The sequence below is a fragment of the Lepidochelys kempii genome, chromosome 10 (assembly GCF_965140285.1).
Source record: "Lepidochelys kempii isolate rLepKem1 chromosome 10, rLepKem1.hap1, whole genome shotgun sequence".
NCBI lineage: Eukaryota > Metazoa > Chordata > Testudines > Cheloniidae > Lepidochelys > Lepidochelys kempii.
Genome location: NC_136389.1, coordinates 23329223 through 23352202, shown reverse-complemented (window position 1 = coordinate 23352202; position 22980 = coordinate 23329223). Strand labels below are relative to the sequence as shown.

At 41.9% G+C, this 22980-nt stretch overlaps 1 protein-coding gene across 1 annotated transcript in view; it reads right to left on the bottom strand.

The window, feature by feature from the left end:
- Positions 1-4849: 4849 nt before the first annotated feature.
- LOC140918001 (uncharacterized) overlaps positions 4850-22980 on the bottom strand; it is a 152269-nt gene continuing 134138 nt past the window's right edge. Inside the window, exons 65-75 of the mRNA XM_078854475.1 lie at positions 22359-22451; positions 19433-19637; positions 17775-17962; positions 16733-16830; positions 16201-16385; positions 14888-15090; positions 14080-14269; positions 12676-12785; positions 9473-9595; positions 8698-8839; positions 4850-5953 (exon numbers count right to left, since the gene is read on the bottom strand). Of these exons, the coding sequence (XP_078710601.1) occupies positions 5949-5953; positions 8698-8839; positions 9473-9595; positions 12676-12785; positions 14080-14269; positions 14888-15090; positions 16201-16385; positions 16733-16830; positions 17775-17962; positions 19433-19637; positions 22359-22451 (1542 nt within the window). The 3' untranslated portion in view covers positions 4850-5948. The remainder of the gene's footprint in view (positions 5954-8697; positions 8840-9472; positions 9596-12675; positions 12786-14079; positions 14270-14887; positions 15091-16200; positions 16386-16732; positions 16831-17774; positions 17963-19432; positions 19638-22358; positions 22452-22980) is intronic.

The following is a 22980-nucleotide window of genomic DNA, read 5'->3' as shown; positions in this document are numbered from 1 at the left end:
TTTGATGGTTACAGTTATTTTAATGTTAAAAGTCAGTATTAAGGCATGATGCAGTGTGTTAAACAGATGTTGCATTTTGTGCCAGAAGTATTTGCACCTTGTACATCACCTAGTATCTTACCTATCTTGCAGGGGCATGATGGAGACTTAATTGTTTAACCTGTGGAAAGCATTTTGAGCTTGCCAGATGCTGCAGCAGAACAAAATACTCCACCACTAGGATTTTGCTTGGCAAACGCCGTTTGTCAGTGTCTTGCTTAATCTCCTCTGAGCCTTCTTCCATGCACCACCCTCCTCTGTGGGTACAGCCACTCAGTATGCCTCCAGAAGACCCCTCTTTTAAAGTCCCTTCTGCCTTGTCATCTACAATTGACATGTATAAAGACTCCTCTGGCTACTTGTCTGTATGTCCTTAGATAGTGAGCTCTTCAAAGCTGGGACCATGCTCTTCTTGAATGTCTGGCAGGGGCCTAGTACAGCGTGGATGCTAAACATAATAATTGGCCTCAGTCTTCATTGTGGGCTTTAGCTGCTAATTTAGTATAAATACTAAAAAGAATAAGAGCTCTCATTGCTGCTTTAAATTAATTTCTGTCTGACTGTTCTCATAGTCTCTTGCAATATTTGCTGACATTTCACTTTGTCCTTGCAGTTCAAATGTCATTTCGATGAGTCTGATCTCAGCAGGCATATTAGTGCTTGGAATTACCAACACAAATTGGCTGATTTAAAAAAAAATGAAATTTGTATAACAAAATCAATAGTCACCATTTACAAAGCTCTTATAAATCATCAAACCAACTTCCAAATAATTTCATGGCAACCTAATCTTCACACGTTGAACTGTGTTTAAACCTCACTCTTGCTAGCACCACTTTTTTGATCAGCGTGGGTGGGATTTTTTTGTCTTCCTAAAACTATGGTATAAAACCACACTATAGGCACTCTCTCAAGGAATTTAGACCTTGGTTTTTCTGAGGGGCATGGGGAGAGTCCCTGTCCACATTGATCAGAGAAACCAGGCTAGCAATGGTCATATTTAAATGCCCTAAAAACAGCACTTGCCATAGTTTCAAATATGTGCCCTGATAAAACATGCAAGTATCTACTCACAGGAAGTCTCCTGTGCTTGCAAGAACGCCCACTGACCTGAGTGGGGCTTCCAATCTGCCCATGTGGTGCAGCTTTGCAGGATTGGGTCTGTACAGTGGAAGAAGCCTCTCAATAGCAAAACTACATTAGAACCATGATACAGAATTGTACATTAGCTCTATGAATGCTGCTTAAATATGATAAAATACATAGTGTACCCAAACCTAATAACGGCAAAAATGGTGGAGCCACAGATCACATCCTGGCTTAGAACCTTTTTCTAGTCAAGCTACGTTAGCCATGAAACTGGAGATATCCCCATCTGTTCTTGGATAAACATCAGGGACAAAAGCAAATCATTCTTGTTCGAACATCCCAGAAAGACAGCACCTACTGTTGTCTTCCATTTATATGGGTAACATGGAATTTGACTGTTTTCCTAAAGTATTATTTGTAAAGCACCTATAATCTTAGTACCTAGGTATGAAAGAAATAGTGTACAAGGTAAAAATCTCAAAGAAGGAAGTTTTCCTGTTTCCATACCTCCACCATGGCTGCCTGTCCAGCAGACAGGCTCATGGATTTGCCTAAGTTAAAGCCATTTTTAAAATGTAGCTATTTGTTTGGAGTACTCCACACCCTGTCTTTCCCCTACGCCTCTTTGAAACCAGATGTTATTTATAGACACAAATTATAAGATAACTCTGGCCACCAATATGCTTTTACTTCTAAATGATTGGAACCTTCAGAGACCATAAATGGAGAACAAACTGCAGAATACTAATACAAAATGGCTGTGTAATGATATAGATAGATAGATTAAACAGATCTTGAGTTTAGTAAGGCTTTTGACACAGTCCCACATGGCATTCTCATACGCAAACTAATAAATGTGATCTAGATGAAATTACTGTAAGGTGGGTGCACAACTGGTTGAAAGACCATACTCAAACAGTAGTTATCAGTAGTTTGCTGGCAAAGTGGGAGGATGTTTCTAGTGGGATCCCACAGGGGTCAGTCCTGGGTCTTGGAATATTCAATATTTTCATTAATTATTTGTGTAACAGAGTGATGAGTATGCTCATAAAATTTGCAGATGATGCCAAATGGGGAGAGGTTGCAAGCACTTTGGAGGCCAGAATTACAATTCAAAACAACCTTGAAAAATGGGAGAATTGGTCTGAAATCAACAAGATAAATTCAATAAAGACAAGTGCAAAGCACTTCACTTAGGAAGGAAAAATCAAATGTGCAATTACAAAATTGTGTGTCAGTGGCTAGGTGGTAGCACTGCTGAAAAGAAGCTGTGGTGTTATTGTGGAGCACAAATTGAATATGAATCAACAATGGCCAATGGCATTTTGGGATGTATAAGTAGGGGCATAGCCAGCAGATCGAGGGGCGTGATCGTCCCCCTCTATTCGACATTGGTGAGGCCTCATCTGGAGAACTGTGTCCAGTTTTGGGCCCCACACTACAAGAAGGATGTGGATAAAGTGGAGAGAGTCCAGCGAAGGGCAACAAAAATGATTAGGGGTCTGGAACACATGACTTATGAGGAGAGGCTGAGGGAACTGGGCTTGTTTAGTCTGCAGAAGAGAAGAATGAGGGGGGATTTGATAGCTGCTTTCAACTACCTGAGAGGTGGTTCCAGAGAGGATGGTTCTAGACTATTCTCAGTGGTAGAAGAGGACAGGACAAGGAGTAATGGTCTCAAGTTGCAGTGGGGGAGGTTTAGGTTGGATATTAGGAAAAACTTTTTCACGAGGAGGGTGGTGAAACACTGGAATGCGTTGCCTAGGGAGGTGGTGGAATCTCCTTCCTTAGAAGTTTTTAAGGTCAGGCTTGACAAAGCCCTGGCTGGGATGATTTAATTGGGGATTGGTCCTGCTTTTGAGCAGGGGGTTGGACTAGATGACCTCCTGAGGTCCCTTCCAACCCTGATATTCTATGATTCTATTGCAATTGTGGAAAAGGAAAATATTCTGGGGAGTATTAACAGGAATGTGGTATGCAAGGCACTGGAGACAATTGTTTCACTCTACTTGGCACTGGTGAGGTCCTAGGTGGTGTACTGTGTGTCACACTTTAGGAAAGATGTGGACAAATTGGAGAGAGTCCAGAGAACAGCAACAAAAGTGATAAAAGTTTAGAAAACCTGACCTCTGAAGAACAGTTGAAAAACCTGAGGATGTTTAATCTAGAGCAAAGACGCCTGACAGGGGAACCCTCAAATATGTTAAGGTCTGTTTATAAAGGCCTATGCTTGCTGAAGGTAGGCCAAGTAGTAATGGGCTTAATCTGCAGCAAGGGAGCTTCAGGGTAGATATTAGGAAAAGCTATTTGACACTAAGGGTAGTTAAGTGCTCAGACAGACTTCCAAGGGCAGTAAATTCCCCCTCATTGGAGATTTTTTAAGAACAGGTTGGACAAACACCCATCAGGGTTAATCTAGGTTTACTTCATCCTGCCTCAGTGCAAGGGCTAGAGTTGATGACTTCTTTTGAGCTCCCTTCCAGCCCTATAGTTCTATGATTCTGTGATACAGCTGTCCCTTCCCCAGCAATACCTTACTTCATATCTGCCTTGTTTCTGTTATCTTTCTCCAATGCAGTTAACTAGCTGACCTTTTTTCCCAGCGGGCTGGCCCTTTATGTTTGGCAGAAACAAACAGCTGGAGCCTTACCATGGCCATTTTGGAACTGATTACTGCTTCCTCCTCCTAACTGGTGAGCACTTTTAATTCTTGTTATAGTTTTCTTGTTTGATTCCCAAAGAGCTGGAATGTTCTCAGAGACTGCAAAATGATCTAGGGGCTCTGTGACTGCAGGAGTGTTGCAAGGTGACAACTCACTCACTCGGTTGTGAGGCTGTCTTTTCTAGAAGAAATGGCTAATTAAAATTCTCGGTAATGGAGTTTATGTGAAAATGAACAGTTTCCTCTTACACAATTTCTTAGTGAAATAAATTATATGGATTGCCTGAACCAATTCAGTTTCTCATTTACATAGTGAGTAGCTGGTGAGTAAACAATGCATTACTCTCAAACTACTGGAAGTCTCTTGGCACTGATGTAAATGAGCTGAAAAATCAATATATCCTACTTTAGAGGCAGTCTAAGCTAGTGGAACAGGGCAAGTTGGTTTCTAGTCCCAGCTTTGCCACTGACTTGCTGTGTGATTTTTCAGCAAGTCCCTTAACCTTTGTGTAACTTTATCTTCCCCTGGTTATGACATGAAGGCTGAGACCCAGCTTTAAATCTGTGGCTGAAAGTGCTGAAAGTTCCAAGGATGACTGATTTTCCCTACTCTTTGGTAACCAATGTGTTTGATCACCTAGGCATTATTAAATATCAGAAATTCTCTTCATGAATCCTGGACTATCACACATTTTCTTACACCGACTCTTCTATTCAGGCATTACTAATGTGCTTTTTATCTTACCAGCAAATAATGTTGAATCTAACAGATGTCTGATGCATAGTCACCTTTCTTTAGCTATACAGTTGCCTATAGTATTATGAAGAGCATGTAGGCTAATAGTATTGAAAAATGTCACTGACAATCATAGTAGAAATAAGAAAGGTTATCCGATATTGTGGCGATGTTTAGGGTACTCAGCATTGCCTCACCTAAGTCCCTTTGGCCCTCTGTTCAGAATTAAATTCTTTTAATGAAGATTTCCCTTCAGGAACTGGCCAGATAGCTGCGCGCATTTTAAACTCTGTTAACTAGATAAACACATTTTGCTCCATAGATCAGGACAACTTTATTTTTAAGAACAATTAATGAAAGTGCATCACAGCAAAAATAAGGAAAGGAAGTAAAAACTTTCATCAACATAATATATACTTCAGGACCCTGTTATTCCAATTTATGACAATAATTCTGAGCAATGGCTATTGAATATTTGCTTTGTGTTTCCCTCACTAAAAAATAACCTCTTTGAGGTATTCCTAGTATTGACTGAAAAAATGTGTATTTCAAAAAGAAAATGGGCTTTTCTTATATAAAAATCAAAATATTTAAATCCATTTGATTTAAAATATCAAAAGTGGTTTAGCAGTAAGATTTCAGACAGTGATGTCTAAAGATGCCAGCTGCATCCTGTTTATAACTACCAAAAGGTATGGGTTAGATCCGTCACCCTGTCGAGGGCACATGGAAAGATGTCTGAAGGAAGGAAGGGGGATGTGCAATTGGTAGTGGGACACTACAGAGAAGATTGTTTCTCTTTTACAGTGGTGTGCTAATTGTGTTTCATAATGGGAATCAGGTGGGAGAGCACAAGGAATGGCTATTTTTCACCATCTCAAAAGTCCTACTTTTTGGGGGTGTTCTCTTTAGTAAGCTGGGTTAGACATGAATCTGTCCAAACCAGAACAAATGGCTGAATTAGATTCCTAGAGAACAACAAAGATGGTACTTCCATACAACCTTAAGGCTTAGTGTGCTGACAGAGCAGCCAGATTTTACTGATCTGGGGCGGGGGAGAGACAATGTGATTGTTTTAATTATATTCAAATTATGAAAATGAGATTCTGTATCTGAAGAGGAGGGCAAAACAAGAGGTTTATTTTTTTAAAATAAAAGTTACTCTAACGTTCTCTCTCTCTTGTCAGAGTTATCCTGATGTGATATTAATATAATGACAAGTAACTGTAAAAATTAAACTTTCTTCAGGTTCTGTAGCCTGAAAAGCTTTTCTTCTTACAATCTGTGTTGTAAGTCCTGGCTTTTGTGGACACTGTTGCTGGTTTGCCATACTGTTGCTTCTAGGTTGTCAAACCAGGTTTTTTTCAGAGCTTGAAACAGCTTTTTCATCTTCAGGGTTGATAGTTGCAATTAAGAGAAAATTCAAACTGCAAGTAAAAAGAGATACATTACTAGACAGTGTTCTCTGGACTCTCAGAGGATAAAAAGGTAATTGGCGAACCAAACTATACAAAATAAATACAATCAGATGTCCCACCAATAAAAGGGATCAATGGAAATAAAAGTTTCATTGGGTTGTTCCAAAGCAGGCCAGGAAGTTTTACTTACACTATGAATATGTGACTTTGGACATTTAAAATAAAATCAGGCCCAGATATGCTGCACCCTAAGCTATATTTAGAAGAAGGAAGTATTTTTTTCTTTTTAACTAAAGTTTGGCAACACAGACAAGCTCCTGTGCTGAAATCTCTACTCAGGAAAAACTAGCATTCAAGTCAGTGCAAGTCTTGTTTGAATGAGAACTGTTGGCAATGGCCCAAATGTTGACAGGTTCCCAACAGTACTGAACTCTTAAGGAATTATATAGGTTAATACTACTAGCTGATTTCACAAACTTGGTGATCGGCCTATTGTAAACATGGTTTGTGTACTTTAACTGAATATTCAGTGTCAGACACTTTTTTTAAATTTAAACAAATATCTGTCTCTGTATTTAAAAGAAGTGAATTCCTCTATGTATGTCTTAAATATGCTATTAGAGGTGGCAGGTATCAAATAAAACTCAATACTCCTGAGATTTAGTGGGCTTAGAATAAAATCCAGATTCAGATTTTGCAGCTGGGTACTGTCTATACACTGGGCAGCCCAAACTCCGCATTCACCTACTGATTTATCACTATCTCCTCTGAGAAGTGTGTAATAATCATGCACACACCTAGAAGTATGCATGCACATACATGTATACTGAGCATTCTTTTGATAAGGCTTTATTTATGTGGCCTCATCCACAAATATCTGATGGTCTTCCCCCGTGGTCATGTGTAAAAAAATATTATACACTTGTAGTTCTTCTAGCTTGTTAAAAATGTAATTGTACGTTTGTAGTCACCAAATCAATTGATCTTTTGTGGTGGCAATGAATTTACAAATGCCAGGGAATAACTTGTCATTTCATTTCATGTACCAAGAGAGCTTCCATTTTCTCATTTCCAAGCCTCAGCAGTGCATACAGCAGACAAATTAGCAGCGTAAATCTAAGTGCTTCAATCCTAGCAACTGCATAATTCCCTCATCTGCATAGTCCTATCAGTTACTTACAGTAAATGCTTTTCTTTGCAGTAAATAAGTCGTAAATGGATCATTACACCTTAAATTATTATTTGGACAAGTGTGGTAGTAATTAGCATGGCAGTGATTTGTATGTCTGTTTCCTTTAATGTTCTCAACAAGTGAAAGTGATGTAAGGACTTCTTTTCTTCCAAATAAAGGACTGTACACTACATGTAAATAAAATGTTAATTATTGGGGTCAGTTTCAAAGATTCATTTTTGTCAGAAGATGATTATAGCCTCAAATGTTTCCATATTAGAAGCCATTCTTTATTGCACTTAGGCGGCGTATAATGCAGAACAAGGAACCACGTCAGCAGTTGTAGTGGGTTTTTAATTATTTATCTATCTACTGTAGTCAATAAACAGCACATACAGTTCAAGAAGGGTGCTGTTATCTATAATATCTGGAAACAAAGAGCCAAAAAAAATTATATGTGCAGGAGTCAGTTGAGGTGTGTTGTAATAATTCAGAAATGCATGGGATTAGGTGTTTTCTACATAAAGTTCAATGTGCAGCTATTTATAATCCCTAAATTACAAGATGCAAGATGTATCAAAATCTTGCCATTCTGCCTACACAGATTGCTTTTCATTTAGCTACTAGTATTGCACACTTGTGTTTACAATGGCTGAGGATCAGCACTAGAGCTACAATATATTGAGGCAGAGGACAGATGATTCCATACAATGTAAATGGGAATAACAGCGGTTGTCTCTTGCCATTGGGAAATGATTGCTATAATTTAGCTGCTTAGAAGAAATAGAACAAGAAGGTAGCCAGAATATAGATGGAGTAGTGGAATGCGCTACTCTATATGCTGTTGGGCACCATCACTTAGATCAGGTAATGGGCCTGATTCTAATTTTCACACCAGCGTAAATCAGGAGTAAGCCTGTGGAGATGTATCCACAGCAGCAGCTCAATCTTTCTCTGAATTACTCAAGAGGTAACAAACATTCTTTCATTTTGGCAGGGACTCTGGTGTAAACAGTTACAAACCTCCAGAATCACGCCTTTGAAAGTTTTCTACCTCTACGTTCTAAATAGAGAGCAGCAGAGAGATGGATTTGAGATAACTGATGGTCAGATTAAAATAGTGGTTTTGATAATCTTGGAATTCTAAGGAATGCAGATCTCATTAAAAAGAGTGGAAGGAAGGGAAACTTTTTTGTTTTTTGAATCACAAAATATATATTTTTGATGACATGAACCCAGATAAATTATTCAGAAGGAAAACAAAGGAACAAAGCAAAAAGATCATCAAAGAATTAGAAAACATGGGGAAAATAAGTTTATAATATTGTAAAAATGTTTTCACTAAGCAAATTCGGAGGAAATAAATAGCCAGCATGGAATAAGAAACAGAGGTGGTGTCTGCTCTTGTGGTTAAAAACAAACGCTGAAATATAAACTGGGGGGACAAAACTGACTGGAGATCAGCAGAAAACTGTGGAATGGTGTTTTTATGATTACTTATAGCTACGTTACTAGATAACGTTTGTATGTTAAGCCTGGCATCCCAGGCAGAGTGTTTGGGAGGAACAGAAATTAAACTTACCACATTGAGAAGGAATTTCCAAGGGGACAAAATTTCTGCTGCACAAGTGGACAAAGGCAGCTGCCAAGTTGCAGGCAGCTTTCAACTCACTGGAGTCACAAGCATCATGCACGCACATGCTGTAGAATGGTTCAGGGTCCACCTTCAAACATGAACAGAGTTATACGTAATGTTTCGGTTATATGAAGCAAAGTGCACAACTCTTCTAACAGATTGATAATAATTTGGAAATGTGAATAAACCTTCTTTTAGCTTGTCTTGAGTTGTCAACCTCAGCTGCAAATGAGAATTAACATAGGTGAAATTAAGGTATTTAGACCATATCAAGAGTCTATAAAATAACTCTGCAGCAAATCAGGCAAATTAACTGTGAAAGAATGAAATCAAGAACTTCAGAGGAATTGACTTTTTTCATTCCACATGTCCGTTTTCTGAAATCAGTATTAACATATCTTTTATTATGACTGATTCTAGGGCTTTACTGTATTCCATATTGTAGACCAGTATGATAAACTACAATGTCAAGACAAGATAGCATTCCATCGATCAGAGAAACGTATTTATGTGGTGGAGAGACTGTGACATTTGGTTAGTCCTTCTGTGATGCTGTTCTGATCACTACAGAGGTTGAGTTTTCAACTAAACGCCTGATAGTTAAAAGTAATGATGCTGGAATGTTCACCTTCCTGCAATCTTTCATAATTCATTTATGCAGCTTTGAAGAGTGGTGATAGGAGGTTCAAACCTTCCTTCACTGATTCTTACTAATACTTACAACTTTGAAGCAGTTCCTAAGAAGAGAGTGAGGTTCTCGAAAAAACACTTTACAAACTTTTTGCTTAGCTGTGATGGAACACGGTTTCACCTTCTTCTGTACGTAGTTGCAGTGACTGCTCACCTGAGAAAACAAGACTAGTCAATAAATAAACACTGTTTTTTAAAGTACTAATGCACTGTAAACCCCTTCATTTACATTGGGCAATATCACTGCAAGCAATAAAGATGAAGGCTTGTTAGACTTTTTTTTTTTACACTGCTCTTAATAATTGTTTATTGTTTCATTAATATTAGGATGTGCCATGCACTGTTTATAGTTGAAACAACGACTGTATCGTCTTATAAATATTACAGGTTACAATTATTTGTAATTATTTATTACAATTATTATTTCCTTTTCCTATCAATTTTCATAATTCATTAAAGATTTTTTTGTATAACTTCTGAAACAAGTTGTTGGCTAGCTGTCTTTTTTAATCTGTCATTTATAATGTTATTAAAAGTAGTGTTTTTACTAGGTCCTTTTATAGTGAGAAAACAGTTACTCAGATTCTTTCTAACTATTGCACTTATTAACAAGAATATTTATGAAGTTTTAAGAGAAAATAATCACAAGTGGAAGGTAGTAGCAATGACAAACATTTCTGCACAATGAGATGTGGGTGGATTATCGTGATGCAGGTCCAATCACAAAAGTGGTGATATGCAACATCAACAAAATCAGAAATGAGCAGGATTCACTGCAGCTTATGTCATGATTTGTTTGGCATGAACATTGAAAATGCACATTTGTGCATCAGATCAGTATGCCATGAGGTCAACTCTACATTCAGGCAGAACACAAATGTAAGCTCAGGTTCTACTATCTCCTTAAGGAGAGAATTTTAACGTGACAATTTAGCCTCCCAAACAATTCTTTTTCTATGCAGGCATTCAATCGCATGGCTCCTGGCTTACAAAGTCTCCTGTCGCCCCACATTCTGCTCCTTTGCCCCCTGCAGTTCAGGGCTCTCCTGGGAACCACAGCAGGGATAGGAGTTAGAATGCCGGCAGCTCCTCCGGCTCAGCGCTACAGCTCCCAGCCCTGCACCCACCCACCCCAGCCCTGTCCTCTGGCGGGGCTGCTGAACTGAGCACAGAGAGATGCAGCTGCGTGGAAGGGCTGGGGTAGTTCAGGGCTCTCCTGGGAACTGCAGCGGGGAAAGGAGCAGAACGTGGGGCCACCGAACAGCCCCACGCTGGCAGCTCCTCCAGCACAGCTGTACTGCCCCCAGCCCTGTCCTCTGGCAGGGCTGCTTTACAGACGGAGGAGACCCTGAGTGAAAGGGCTGGGGCGGTACAGCTGCGCCAGAGGAGCTGCTGGCGTGGGGCCGCCTGGTGGCCCCACGTTCTGCTCCTCCTGTGTCTTTCCAGTACGCTGTACCAGCTATAAAGATCTTGCTGGTATGTCAGACTGTAACGTACCGCCCTACTTGCACTGTTGAAGAGATGTAAGCTCCATTTTATCAGTACCACTAAATACATTGTCCGGCAGGTTATTCCCACTGTATTGTCTCATCCTACCCCTTTAAAAAAGTTTGTAGTCATTAGAATGAATTCCTGACTTGGCATATTTGTATTCCTGGCCCTTGCTTTAATGATGTATGACAATGGTACATTATCAGCAAGTCAATCTTTTTATTACTTTTTCTGAATGGGATAGGAGTCAAACTGACTGCAAGCAGCTCACAGAGTTCAGCTAAAGTCATCTATAGATTCTTCCTGGCGGTATTCAGCACTCCAAAGATGCTGTGTGGCATACAAATAAAATGTAGCAATCAATAGTATAAGCAGAGTCATTATGACATCAACCACTTAAAAAGGTCATGCATGCCTGCCTAGCTTGTTTACGGTATTACAAGAAGTTTTGTATATATTGTGTTAAATTGATTATTTTTACTAACTCAAGTTGCCCAGGTGCTTTTGCATTTGGTGCTAATATGTATTCTTAAATACAGACGCTCCCCAGGTTACACAAGACCCGACTTACGCAAATCCGCACTTACGGAAAAAGTTATGTAAGCTAGAAATAGGTGGGGTTTTTTGTTTTTTTGCGTAATGGTTGGGTATACGTTTCCGACTTATGCAAAATTTGAGTTACAGAAGGCATTCTGGAACGGAACAATTGCATAAGTCAGGGAGTGCCTCTAAATGGAAGGAAATTAATAATAAATAAGTAGTTTACATTAACAATGCACCTCTGTCCATCCCACCATGATACTGGCCATATCACCCATATAATCATCCATCTGATTCTCCAATAGCAGAGCAGAAGTAAGATATCTTGAACCCTTCTGCTATTTGAGGCAGAGTTCAGAAGCCCTGAATTGGAGGTAGATGGTTGCAGTGGTTCTGGCTGTGGAAGTAGATCATAGTCTTGCAAAGGAAGAGCCACAAAGTCTCAGTGGCATCATCTGCTTTGGGTATTTTTTTGAGTAAGCTCTTTAGTAACTGATGTGGAAAGGCCACAGAGGAGTTAATACCAACCAGAGTTGGTGTTCTCAAAGGCAAACATCTTGGCCAGGCATTGTAAGCTTCATTTTCCTTTTTCTGCATTAGTCCTGTAGTACAGCTTATGAGCTCTGCTCATTTTTCCTGGAGCGCCTGCTATCAAATATATATTAGCTAGTCACACCCTTGACTAGCTATATGCCTCATTTAACTGCACACCTGGGTCCATATTAGAATTGTGTGCATGTGGTTGTAGTGGCTGAAAACACATTCAGTGAAATTGTGTGTGCAAACAACCAATGTGATGTTTACCTGGCCATAACATGCATTTATTTGCTTAAACTTTCCAAGAAAATTCACCTTCAGGCAGAAACCAAGCATGGAAACTTTCAGCCCAGGGGAAAGATTCCAAAATTTCCATGCATGGTTTCTGCCTGAAGATGAATTTTCTTACAAAGTTTAAGCACATAAATGCAGTTTTCCCCCAAATAAATGTAGGGTGAATATTTTGGTCCACATTTCCAGTGTTCTGTGGCTAACGCATGTGTTCCTGTACCTTCTATCTGTATGATTTTAACCCTTTCAGTAAAACAGAAGTTCTCTGTCACGTGTATGTTACGTGGCCCTTTGTGTTCCAAGTGCCACATGTGACCTCAAAAGACAGATATCTTGCAACAGTGCTTTCTGATAGCAGTGAGATCGCCAGCATACCTGCCAGCTCTGTGTAAATTCCTGCACGCTACCAGTGTAGGAGTGATTGGGAAGCATCCATTCATTTCCAGCTTCATTATCATTGGTACCAAAAAGACCAGCTGATACACCTGGAACCAAATGAAAACAGAGGAAGATAAAAACAGAGCCACAGGAGAATTCTGGTTTTAAAAGCCACCCCTGGCCTTTTGCTATCCTGCCTAATGGAGCTCAGGTGTAAGGCAGAGGTGATGTGTTTGGGTGCCAGAAGGACGGTATCCCTTGGCAGAGTAACAGGTTGAAGGAGCTATATTGTCCTCCCATGTGTTAGCTTTTCACTCTGCCCTCCTGCCGGAGAAAGGAGCTGCCATGACAGAAGACGTATGTCTATAAAGATACAGGGTGGTGCGCTGTAAAGTTTGGGGTGGTGCATTACATATGAGTGGTGAAGCCATGAGTGGGGTATGTTAATCATACCAAAAGTAGCTTTTGTACCATACGTTCATATGCTCCGTTATATCTGACATACTAGACAGAAGCTCTCAGACTGGCTTGTGGAGGTGGGCTGGCTGGTCACATGGTACTGGCACCTCAAGCTGCTATACTCCATTAAACGACTGGAAAATTATAATAGTTCTATGTAAACCAGAGGTGGGGAAACTACGGCCCGCAGGCCACATCCGGCCCGTGGTACCGTCCTGCCCAGCCCTTGAGCTCCTGGCCAGGGAGGCTAGCTCCTCCCCTGCTGTCTTCAGCTCACTGTGCCACCAGTGCTCTGGGTGACGTGGCTGGCGGCAGGGGGCGGGGGGAGCAGTTGGATAAGGGGCAGGGACTCCCAGGGGGCAGTCAGGGGATAGGGAGCAGGGGGCGGTTGGATGGGAGGGAGGTTGGGGGGGGGCGGTCAGGGGACAGGGAGCGGTTGGATAGGCCTGGGAGTCCTGGGGGGTCTGCTGGAGGGTGGGGTTGTGGATAAGGGTCGGGGCAGTCAGGGGACAGGAAGCAGGAGAGGTTGGATAGGGAGTGAGGTCCCAAGGGGTGGGGGGGGTGGTCAGGGGATTGGATGGGTCGGGAGTTCTGAGGGGGGCAGTCGGGGGCAAGAAGTGGGAGGGGGCAGATAGGGGATGGGGCCAGGCTGTTTGGGGAGGCACAGCTTTCCCTACCCAGCCCTCCAAACAGTTTCACACCCCGATGTGGCCCTCGGGCCAGAAAGTTTGCCCACCCCTGTAAACACTTGCTGCTGTTACTATAGGGACATATATTTCTCATCATATTCACTGGCAGTGTCTTGTGCCATCTCCAGGGCTTGAGGGAAAGGCTGATGCAGGGCAGCCCGTATTCTGAAACCTGAGGTTTCTAGAATTCAGAGAGAGAGAAAAACAAATTAGAAGCAGAAGGGAATGGCTATGCTGAATGTTTAGTACTTACCATGATGCCATCCATCCAGTGTAACAGTACAAAGATCATAGTGAAAGTTGCAGGAGACAAAGACTCCATTCTCGTTCAATACTTCAATTCTGTTAGCGTCTTTTCTTATGGTGATGCCATTCTTTTCAAGGGACTGATCCAAACTGAGGCAGTTCTCTTCCGTTTGGGAAAAATTGTACATCTTGTATGTCTATTTTAAGATAATGATAAAAATGTTCAGGGTAACTAACTTAGGATGGACTTTGCACGGTGTTGATTCCCCTGAACTCCCCAATGAAGTTCTACTTTCAAATATCTGAAACATAACTTACGTTAGAAATGGCAACTCCTGGTTACTGGGTCAGCTCACAGTTTGCACATTTGCAAATGGATGGTGCCATTTATGCACAGCCCCGTGTGGAGGATAGTATGAAGCTCCTAAGGGAGCAGTGAAGCACAAAGCCTCCCAGGTGGACACAAGCAGTGAGGTATAGCTTGTTCCTCCAAGCACAGGTGGTGTAGTTCTTCCTGCTTACATGGGCCATGCTGGGGAAAGGTTCTTTGAGCCTTCTCCATCCTATGTATCCACATATAGGCCAGGCAGAATATAGTCCAGGATTGATGGTATTAGTTTCTCTTATTGAGGGCTATTCCCTTTTGCTGATATATTAGTGGGCTTTTCCTATCTTTGCATTAACTTATGTGAGCCACTGTATGCTAAGTCTGAACTGCAGATAAATTCAGGGTTTGGCTTCTTTGTCAAAGTGCAGTGATTTCAGTGTTCATATTCTCTTTTGGAAAGGAATGAAGTTTGAATCTCCCCTCCTACCTTGAGTCCTGGGTAGATATCAATGGTAGTCTGGTTCATCTCCATGTGCAATGATCTCAAGCCACTACTCTCCTGGTTCAGCACTACAGTAAAGGTATTGTGAATAAAGTCCTTGGCAAGTAGCACACTGCACTTCAATGTCAGATCATACATTCTTCCATCAAAAGTCCGAAAGTGCTTGTTGCCCATCAGCACAGCATGATCTGGAGGATGATATTGCAAAAGCAATGTCACTGTGTTGTTCACAGAGCTCAATGGGTGGCACTTATTAACTGCTTGCCAGAATCAGAACACCTTCTTTGCCTATTTGTTCTCAGGAAACTTTCTAAGATATTCATCAGCATAAATTCTAAAGCAGTTACAAATTGTCCCCTATCAGCAAATGCATCAGTTTCCTTATAATTCTATACCGTGCTGGATCCCAATGTCCTGGAACTTTGGGAAGTATGAAAACAGGATCCAAAGTTTACACCTGAGCCCATCTCTTTTTACAATCTTACTGCTAAATATACATATTCTTATACAGAAAGCAGGAATAAATATTAAGCGTGTGCCTCAAACAGAGAAAAGCCAGCAAAATCAGAGATAAGACTGGGACTTTCACAGGTGCAGAGGATTCCACTCCAACTGCAGTCAATGGAAAGAGTGGGTGCACAGCATCCCTGAAAATCTTACATCGGAAGCCCCCTTTTAAAGCCCTCCATTCTGCCCAGCTGTTGGAGCTAATGAAGCATGAGATATACTGTCCAAAAACTACTGTTTCTGGAAGATATGTTGTATTCTAATTGTTGGTCAGATGTTCAATGAGGAATGCTCCTATTAGCAATGCTCCCTATCTAATGCGGTTGCTGAAGTGTCTGCATCTTGTGCACTCTGAAGTTAACAGGAGTTATGTCACTGACTTCAATGAAATTAGGATCAGGCCCTCAGTAGGAGACCCAGATATTACCTCAGCCATAATGCATGCTCTGAGACCTCATCACAATGGGATGTAGGTGAGATACAGATATATTCTACCTGCTCATTCCCCGTTTCTCAACATAGTGATGTTATAAAACAGCTTTTCTGCACGGTATGCAATTTAAAAAATAAGAAAAATTCTCATGGAAACTTGCTGGAGCTGAAAGATCGCAAAAATAGCTTATTTACTGGTAGGTGACTGTTATTCCACCAAAATATCAGTCTACATGAAATACCATCCATAGAAATATGGTGTTAATTAACAGTCCTCTCTAGTTATGCAAAATTCTGTCTGGAGCTCAGAGGGGACTGGGACCAGCTGAGAAATATATTAGAGCTGTCAAGGAACTTACATTCAAAGGGACTCTCCATCATCCTCTGTTTGATTCTATAATATTCAGCTACTGGGTTGATGTTGTAGAGATCCCTGAGGGGCCTCATTATCTGTTCTTCAATGAGGTAGTTAGTGATGTTTGCCAGGTCCACAGAGTGGTCTCCTCTAGGCAGCATTGGCAGTTTCACTGCCATTGCACAGTTCCTTTGGGACACAAATGATTCACTCATGTTACTACTGGTGTTAAATTGATTCAATGCAGTTAATGTATCAAATGTTATAAAATGGGAAACAAAAATGCTACTTAAGGCTGAGTGTACCAGAGTTATTCTATTTGCTGGTGGATATTTATTCTCCGAGGTGGAAAAAGCAGGCTATGATAGTAGATGATAACTTATATTGTCAATGTTAACTGGTATAAAGGGTGTCCAAGGACAGTTGCTTGGTTCTCTTCCCTAATACTGTAACTTGATGTGAAAAACAAATATGTAAATATCTGTTTAGAAAACTATACTGCAGTGTAGAGCTTATCCAGGAATATCCACTGTTACCTGGCTGAAAAACTGTACAGGTTTGATAAAGGCTTTCGGAACTTGCTCACAGCTCTGGAAAACTTGGCTTCTGCCCACCTCAGCATCTGGTGTGTTGCCTAGTGGGGAACCAGAACAGCATATTATAAAATCAACTGTGACATTAACATGGTTTTCGGACCAGCCAGAACGTTGCTTTGATATCAAAGGACTAGCCACAAACACTCAATCCTCCCTCACATCTGTCACTTGCCTGACAGCATACCATCCTGTTATTTAGAGGTAGCTGGTGAATGAGAAGTTAACCATGTTAATATCAGAGAGAAATACAGCCTTCCTATGATGATGTCATTTAACATGAACCAACACTTCAATGAGTTGACGTGCTAAAGTTGCTACGGCAGAGGATTGAGATCTCCATTATATGCATTGGTTCTGCAGCCCAGACAACCTCCTTTAAACAGTTTTAAGTATATCGTACCTCTGACGGGCCCCAAGGCTATTTACAAACTATAGACTGACAGGAATTACACAGGTAGCTCTGGGGTGGGAAGACAGTAACCATGTGGACGACAAGCACACTGCTCGTGGTGTCATTCTGGCCAAAGACACCAGAGTGACACACCCTCTAATACGAAACATGTCACTGAGATGCCAGGCCACTTTTTCAAAAGTAGCAAACAGCCATACCCATATATTAGCAGTATGTGCACAAAGCAGGAAGGTGAAAATCTATCTGTGCAATTTGCATACACAAAAATGTTGCTTAAAATTTTAGGTGCAATTTTAGTAACTAGTTTGAGAGGAGGTTGAGGAATATGACCCTTGATGTCCACACAGAGCAGACAAAAAGCTTGAATTTTATTAAGAACTCATGTGAACAGCCCCAAAACAGAAAGGGATCCAATGATGGCATCTACCTTGAAAAGATGCAGGGTGAATCAGCCTGAGTGGGACCTGAGCCAGACGTGTATGTAGAGAGACTCTCGGTATTTCAAAGCTGATGCTTAGACCTGTAAGCCATCCCCTCTGATATAAAAATGAAACATTGTTTTATACTAACCATATCCAAGCCTGTTTTCATGGCTCTTAATGTCACCTGGATTGGTTCCATTAACCATACATCTTTTACAATACTGGGCACAAAAGCCTGGATTTTCTTCATATATGCCTCTGTTTTCTCTTGCCAAACATCATCCAGTCGCTTCAAAGTCACATCATAGTAGGCATCCTTCAGAGTCGCTAATGGCTCTGAAACAAGTGTGAAACTGACCTTAGCAAATAGATTTCAAAATGGTCCCCAGCTGTGCTTCAGGACAAAATCTTCACTGCCCCAACACAGGTGGAGGGTGAGAGTACAAGAGGAAAAAAAGGGGATCTTTCCATGCACAGGAGATTGGAGCTTTAGTTCTTGATCTTCTGTGCGGGACAGGCTATTGAAAACAGGTATGTCCCTGGTTCACCTACATGCCTGCCAGCATCCAGCAGGAGACACTGAGATGGTGGGGAGCGCATGCTGCTTTTTCAAATCCACTGTAAGGAATGTTACATAACATGCTTTCCCTGGGCTCCCTCAGTCTGTCCCCATCTGCCCTGCATAGGCAGAATGCCTCAGCACCTGGCTGCTCTACTGTTGCAGCTCTACCTCCCACCTTGTCATCCTCCAAGGAGGAGCAAGGGGACAATTTGGTTATTATAACCAAAAGCACAAATACACATTGAACTTGAGTCCAAGGACAAAGCCCGGCTATTGGCAATAGGGGGACAGATGACATTCTGTGACTTTGGTAGAAGTTTTCTCTTGTGCCATGATGAAGGCAGTTGTTAATCACAGATTAATACAGTTCACTTGATTTTCCTCTATTAGTTTGACTGCAAATGTCATCCATCTGAAACATCATGTGAACGGCTAGCAATGGAAAGGGCCGGCAGCATGCTAACGACAGAACAGGTACAGTGCCCAGAATCTAGCTAACACAAGTTCCAGCACGCTAGTCCTCAATTTAATGGTCCTTTGGTTGAAATGCCAGGCGGGAGAGGGAGGTGGCATTTTTCATCATGTATTCCTTGAATGAGGAATCTGCTGCCAGTCTTAAGCCTTGTCTACAGTGCGGGGGGTGGGGGGGGATCAATCTAAGTTACGCAACTTCTGCTATGTGAATAACATAGCTGAAGTTGACGTACTTAGATCTACTTACCGCGGGGTCCACACTATGCTATGTCGACAGGAGACGCTGTCCCTTGCACTTCTCGTTCAGGTGGAGTAGAGGAGTCGATGGGAAAGCGATCTGCGGCCAATTTAGCCGGTCTAGACCTGCTAAATCGACCGCCGATGCATCGATCGCCATGCATTGTTCCCCCGGTAAGTGTAGACAAGCCTTAAGTGTGACAGAGCCTAGATTTACTGACCTTCAGGGCATGAGTCAAAGACTATACTTGTCGTCCAGGATTTCATTAGAGGGTTTGTTAAACCAGGGTTATCTGGCAGCTTTTTTATTGTGGCAACTGGAGAAATGATCTATGTGAATATGGATCCAGTGGAGTTTGTATAGATATTTATAAATAATCTATCAGAGCCCATTGTCTAGCTCAGCACTTTTTCATAGATCAAAATAAAACCTATTCAGCATCTTATTTACTCAGTTTGCTAGCCCCTGCTTACTTCCTGCACTGACCTCACCCTGTGCAGCATACCCCCTGGCTTTAGATGGCTCTGCTTACTTTTCAGTTCATTTTGCATTTGCTGGACAGTGTCTTGAATTTTTTCCAAGTAAAGTGGGAGGTTGTTCCTCAGGGTTTGCCTGATTCCACTCTGCTTCCACATCTGGGCGACAGCTTTCCCCCCACTTTGGAGGATTCCAGCAACCTCTTGGGAGGCTTTCAAAGGCCAGCCAGCTGCTTCATACAGGAAATCAATTTGCTGCACCTGCAGTGGGCCCCAAACAGCAAGAAATGTAAAAATATGCAGTGATCTTTAGCAAACTTTTGGAGCTTGTTTCCTGCGACAATAATCAGCACTCTGGAGCTTCAGGACTACCATGTCTTTTGCAGCAAACCTCACAGATTTCCCATAATGCTTTTGTGATGAATGTGGGAATTTTCTGTATACCCTCTCTGTATACAAATACTATATACTCTGTACCCCTCATCTTGGCATCGCTACCGACGGCGGGTGGGGGGGGGGAATGGTTTTTTTCCCTAGGCATGGGAGATCAGGTTAGGTATGTGAGACATACAGGCACTAGCACTGTCTGGGCTGGAATCAACACATTTGAATGGAAGACCCTACAGAAACAATAGGAACCCCAGTGACCAAAAATTACCACTTAGCTGCAGAGGCAGCTGTGGCTGTGAATGCAGCATGGCTGTGACTGGAGAACAAAGACAAGAGGTGTCAGGTGTCTGCATTAAGAGGAGCAGGGTACACAGGCAAAGAGCGCTCCTTGAACTGGGAGACAAAGGAGACAACGCGGGCGAGGATGCGATCAGGGGAAGTAGAGAATGGCGACACCCTCTCTTCCACCAATAGGAACCATATCCTAAGCCTGACCCTCTCATGAGAACCCAAAGACTTTGAGATTCTGCATGCCAGGTGACTAATACAGTCATATTATACATATTATAAGTCATACAGTTAGCTCATATTGAAGAGCCTATCGGGTGTAGATGCAGATATATAGAGTAGTGCACCCTGAAGGTGTAAAAAAGCCTCCCACAGGAACACGACCTGTCTGGGCTCACTGTAGGGAGTCAGAGAGAGACGCAGGGATTGCTGGTGCCCAAGGCCCAGTTTCAGACCTGTGGAGGCTGTGGGCCTGCCCCTGTGGGACTGTGGGGACCCTTGGAGTCTGGCATGCTAAAGGGATCACTCCCAAAGGACTGGCTACAGGCTGGCACATAGACCAGAACCTGTGAATCTGTGACAGGTTTGTATCTTTCTTGCAAGATTCCTATAGAAAAGGGCTATCTGATTTATTGAAAACCCAAGGCAGGTTTATAGGACCAGACCCTGAAAGGTACTGAGTGCCCAGAATTCCACTAAAGTCTTTTGGAGATGAGGTGGATCAACATCCCTTAGGGTTTGTTACGTAGACAAGGAATCTTTATAAGGCTGGAGTGTGCTTTTCCTTTATATGAACAGCAGTGTCCAGAAAGGATGGACCATTTAATAATTCAAATTAAACCAAACAACCAGAGTTAATACAATGGTGTTTAATTTGTATTAATGACTGTGACCAAAAGCAACCCTGGATTCACACCCTACACACTATTGCCATAATCTTTCTACAAAATATGCCTTGTGGGGTATCATTTGAAAACTAATAATTCACTGATCAATAATATCATGCTGAAATGTAGGTTGCAATATTATATGTAAAGTTATAATCCCCCCCATATGATGTTGTTAGCGTATATTCAAACCCACATAGCCCTGACTAGGCAGAAGTTGTTAAACAGTCTGTCCTAAACAAAGGCATGTGTGTTTACCTCAGTTTACATATAAGTAGTAAACAGAGCCCTTGAGACAGCAAGAGAGGGTACATCAGTTTTGCAAAGATAAAGGACAAGCTAATGCCTCTAGCCAGGTGTCATCAAAGTTGACTGTAAATCACCGGTCAACTGGCCAGGAACAGATCGATCTGCATTTTCACAAACAAGATGGAAGCTCTTTCACCACGAGCCTCCATGTCTCCATCTTCACAGCAGAAAGGAACTTTATCTAGGGGTAACCCTCAGGAAAATGCATTTAAAAGGGGGACTGGACTATAAAAGTGAGGGGCAAAAACTCCCCAGGTAGTCAGTCGTGTTCCCCCCCCCCCCCAAAGAAGACAAAGGGACCAACCTGTTGACTTTGGAAGGGATCCTGACATGTAAAATTTGCTGGGAACATGTGGCAAGGATTTTATCTTGAACCAAGAGTAATTTAAGTTTTAGCTACTAGAAAATGTTCTATCTTTCTTTCTCCTGTAACCATTTTTACTTTAATACTTTGCACTTGTACTCACTTAAAATCTCTCTCTTTGTAGTTAAATTAATTTGTTTTGTTTTTATTCAAAACTAATCCAGTGTTGTGTTCAAACTGAACTGTTTGGATAACTCCAGTTAAAGGAGCAAACTGCTGGATATTGTCCGCTTACAGGGGCAATGGACATCTAATATCTGAACTGTCCAGGAGAGGACTGGACTGAAAAACACACATTTTTAGGACAATTTGGGACTGGGAGTGTGTTGGGATCACCCTGCAAGTAGTAACCCAGGCTGGTGGAAGCCAGAGTGTGATGGAGTGTTGCTGATAGGCTGCTGGGGTCAGAACTGTTGATCCAGAACTGCAGCTATACACAGACCCTTAGGCTATTACCTGCATGCTGTTAGGCTGTTGGTGAGTGGACCAGCTTGGGAGCTACACCAGCAAAGTGTTGTGAGACACCCAAGATTACAGGGCAGGTGGTGAGACAACGCTTCACTGGTCTGTGTTGCACCCCACAATGACCCCTTCCCAGAGAATAGCAAGGATGTTTCTTGCACAGGATTTCATGGTGCTCTCAGGTATACTGCATGACAGAATGGGACCATCCTGCATTAGATGATTTGGCCATTTTTAAGATGTTTACAATCTTTAAGCCAATTGGTCATGCTCATTACTTACTGATCTCCTGAATTTCCAAACAGATTCATCAAACTTCTTGATCTTCTCCAGGAGTTTGGCTTTAAGGTGGGACCCGATTTCATTAAGTTTATACTGTGAAAATATGAAATATCAGGATTTTATGATTTAGGAACCACTTGTCCTGGGCCAAGACCATTAAGAGTCTAGTCAAACTCCAGCAGAGTTCCCTTGTGGTTGAACTTCCACTGGGGAAACAAGCTGCACATTGCTCCAAAAGGGTGCAGCCTGGGCTAGAAAGGGGAACAGGAGAAATTTGCTGACGCCCCAGTTCTCTGAAGACTCTCCTCCTTGCAGCACTCCTATGGAGCTGTGGTGGGAGTTCAGAGGCTTGGGCACTGAACTAGGATTCAGGAAACCTGGGTTCTATTCCTGCTGGATGAAATTGGGAAATTTTGTCTGTCTCTTCTGTTTATACTATCAGCTCTTTGGGAGCAGGGTCTGTCTCTTAGTATGTTTTTACCTAGAACAAAGCGGACCCATTGATCTCAGTAGGATTTTTGTGCTGGGACAGCGTCCTTACTGTCTAGCTCTAAGGGGTTGATCTTTTCAACTCCACTTTTGGCAAGACTCCCAACCCCCCCCCCCAAATGTTGACTCATCC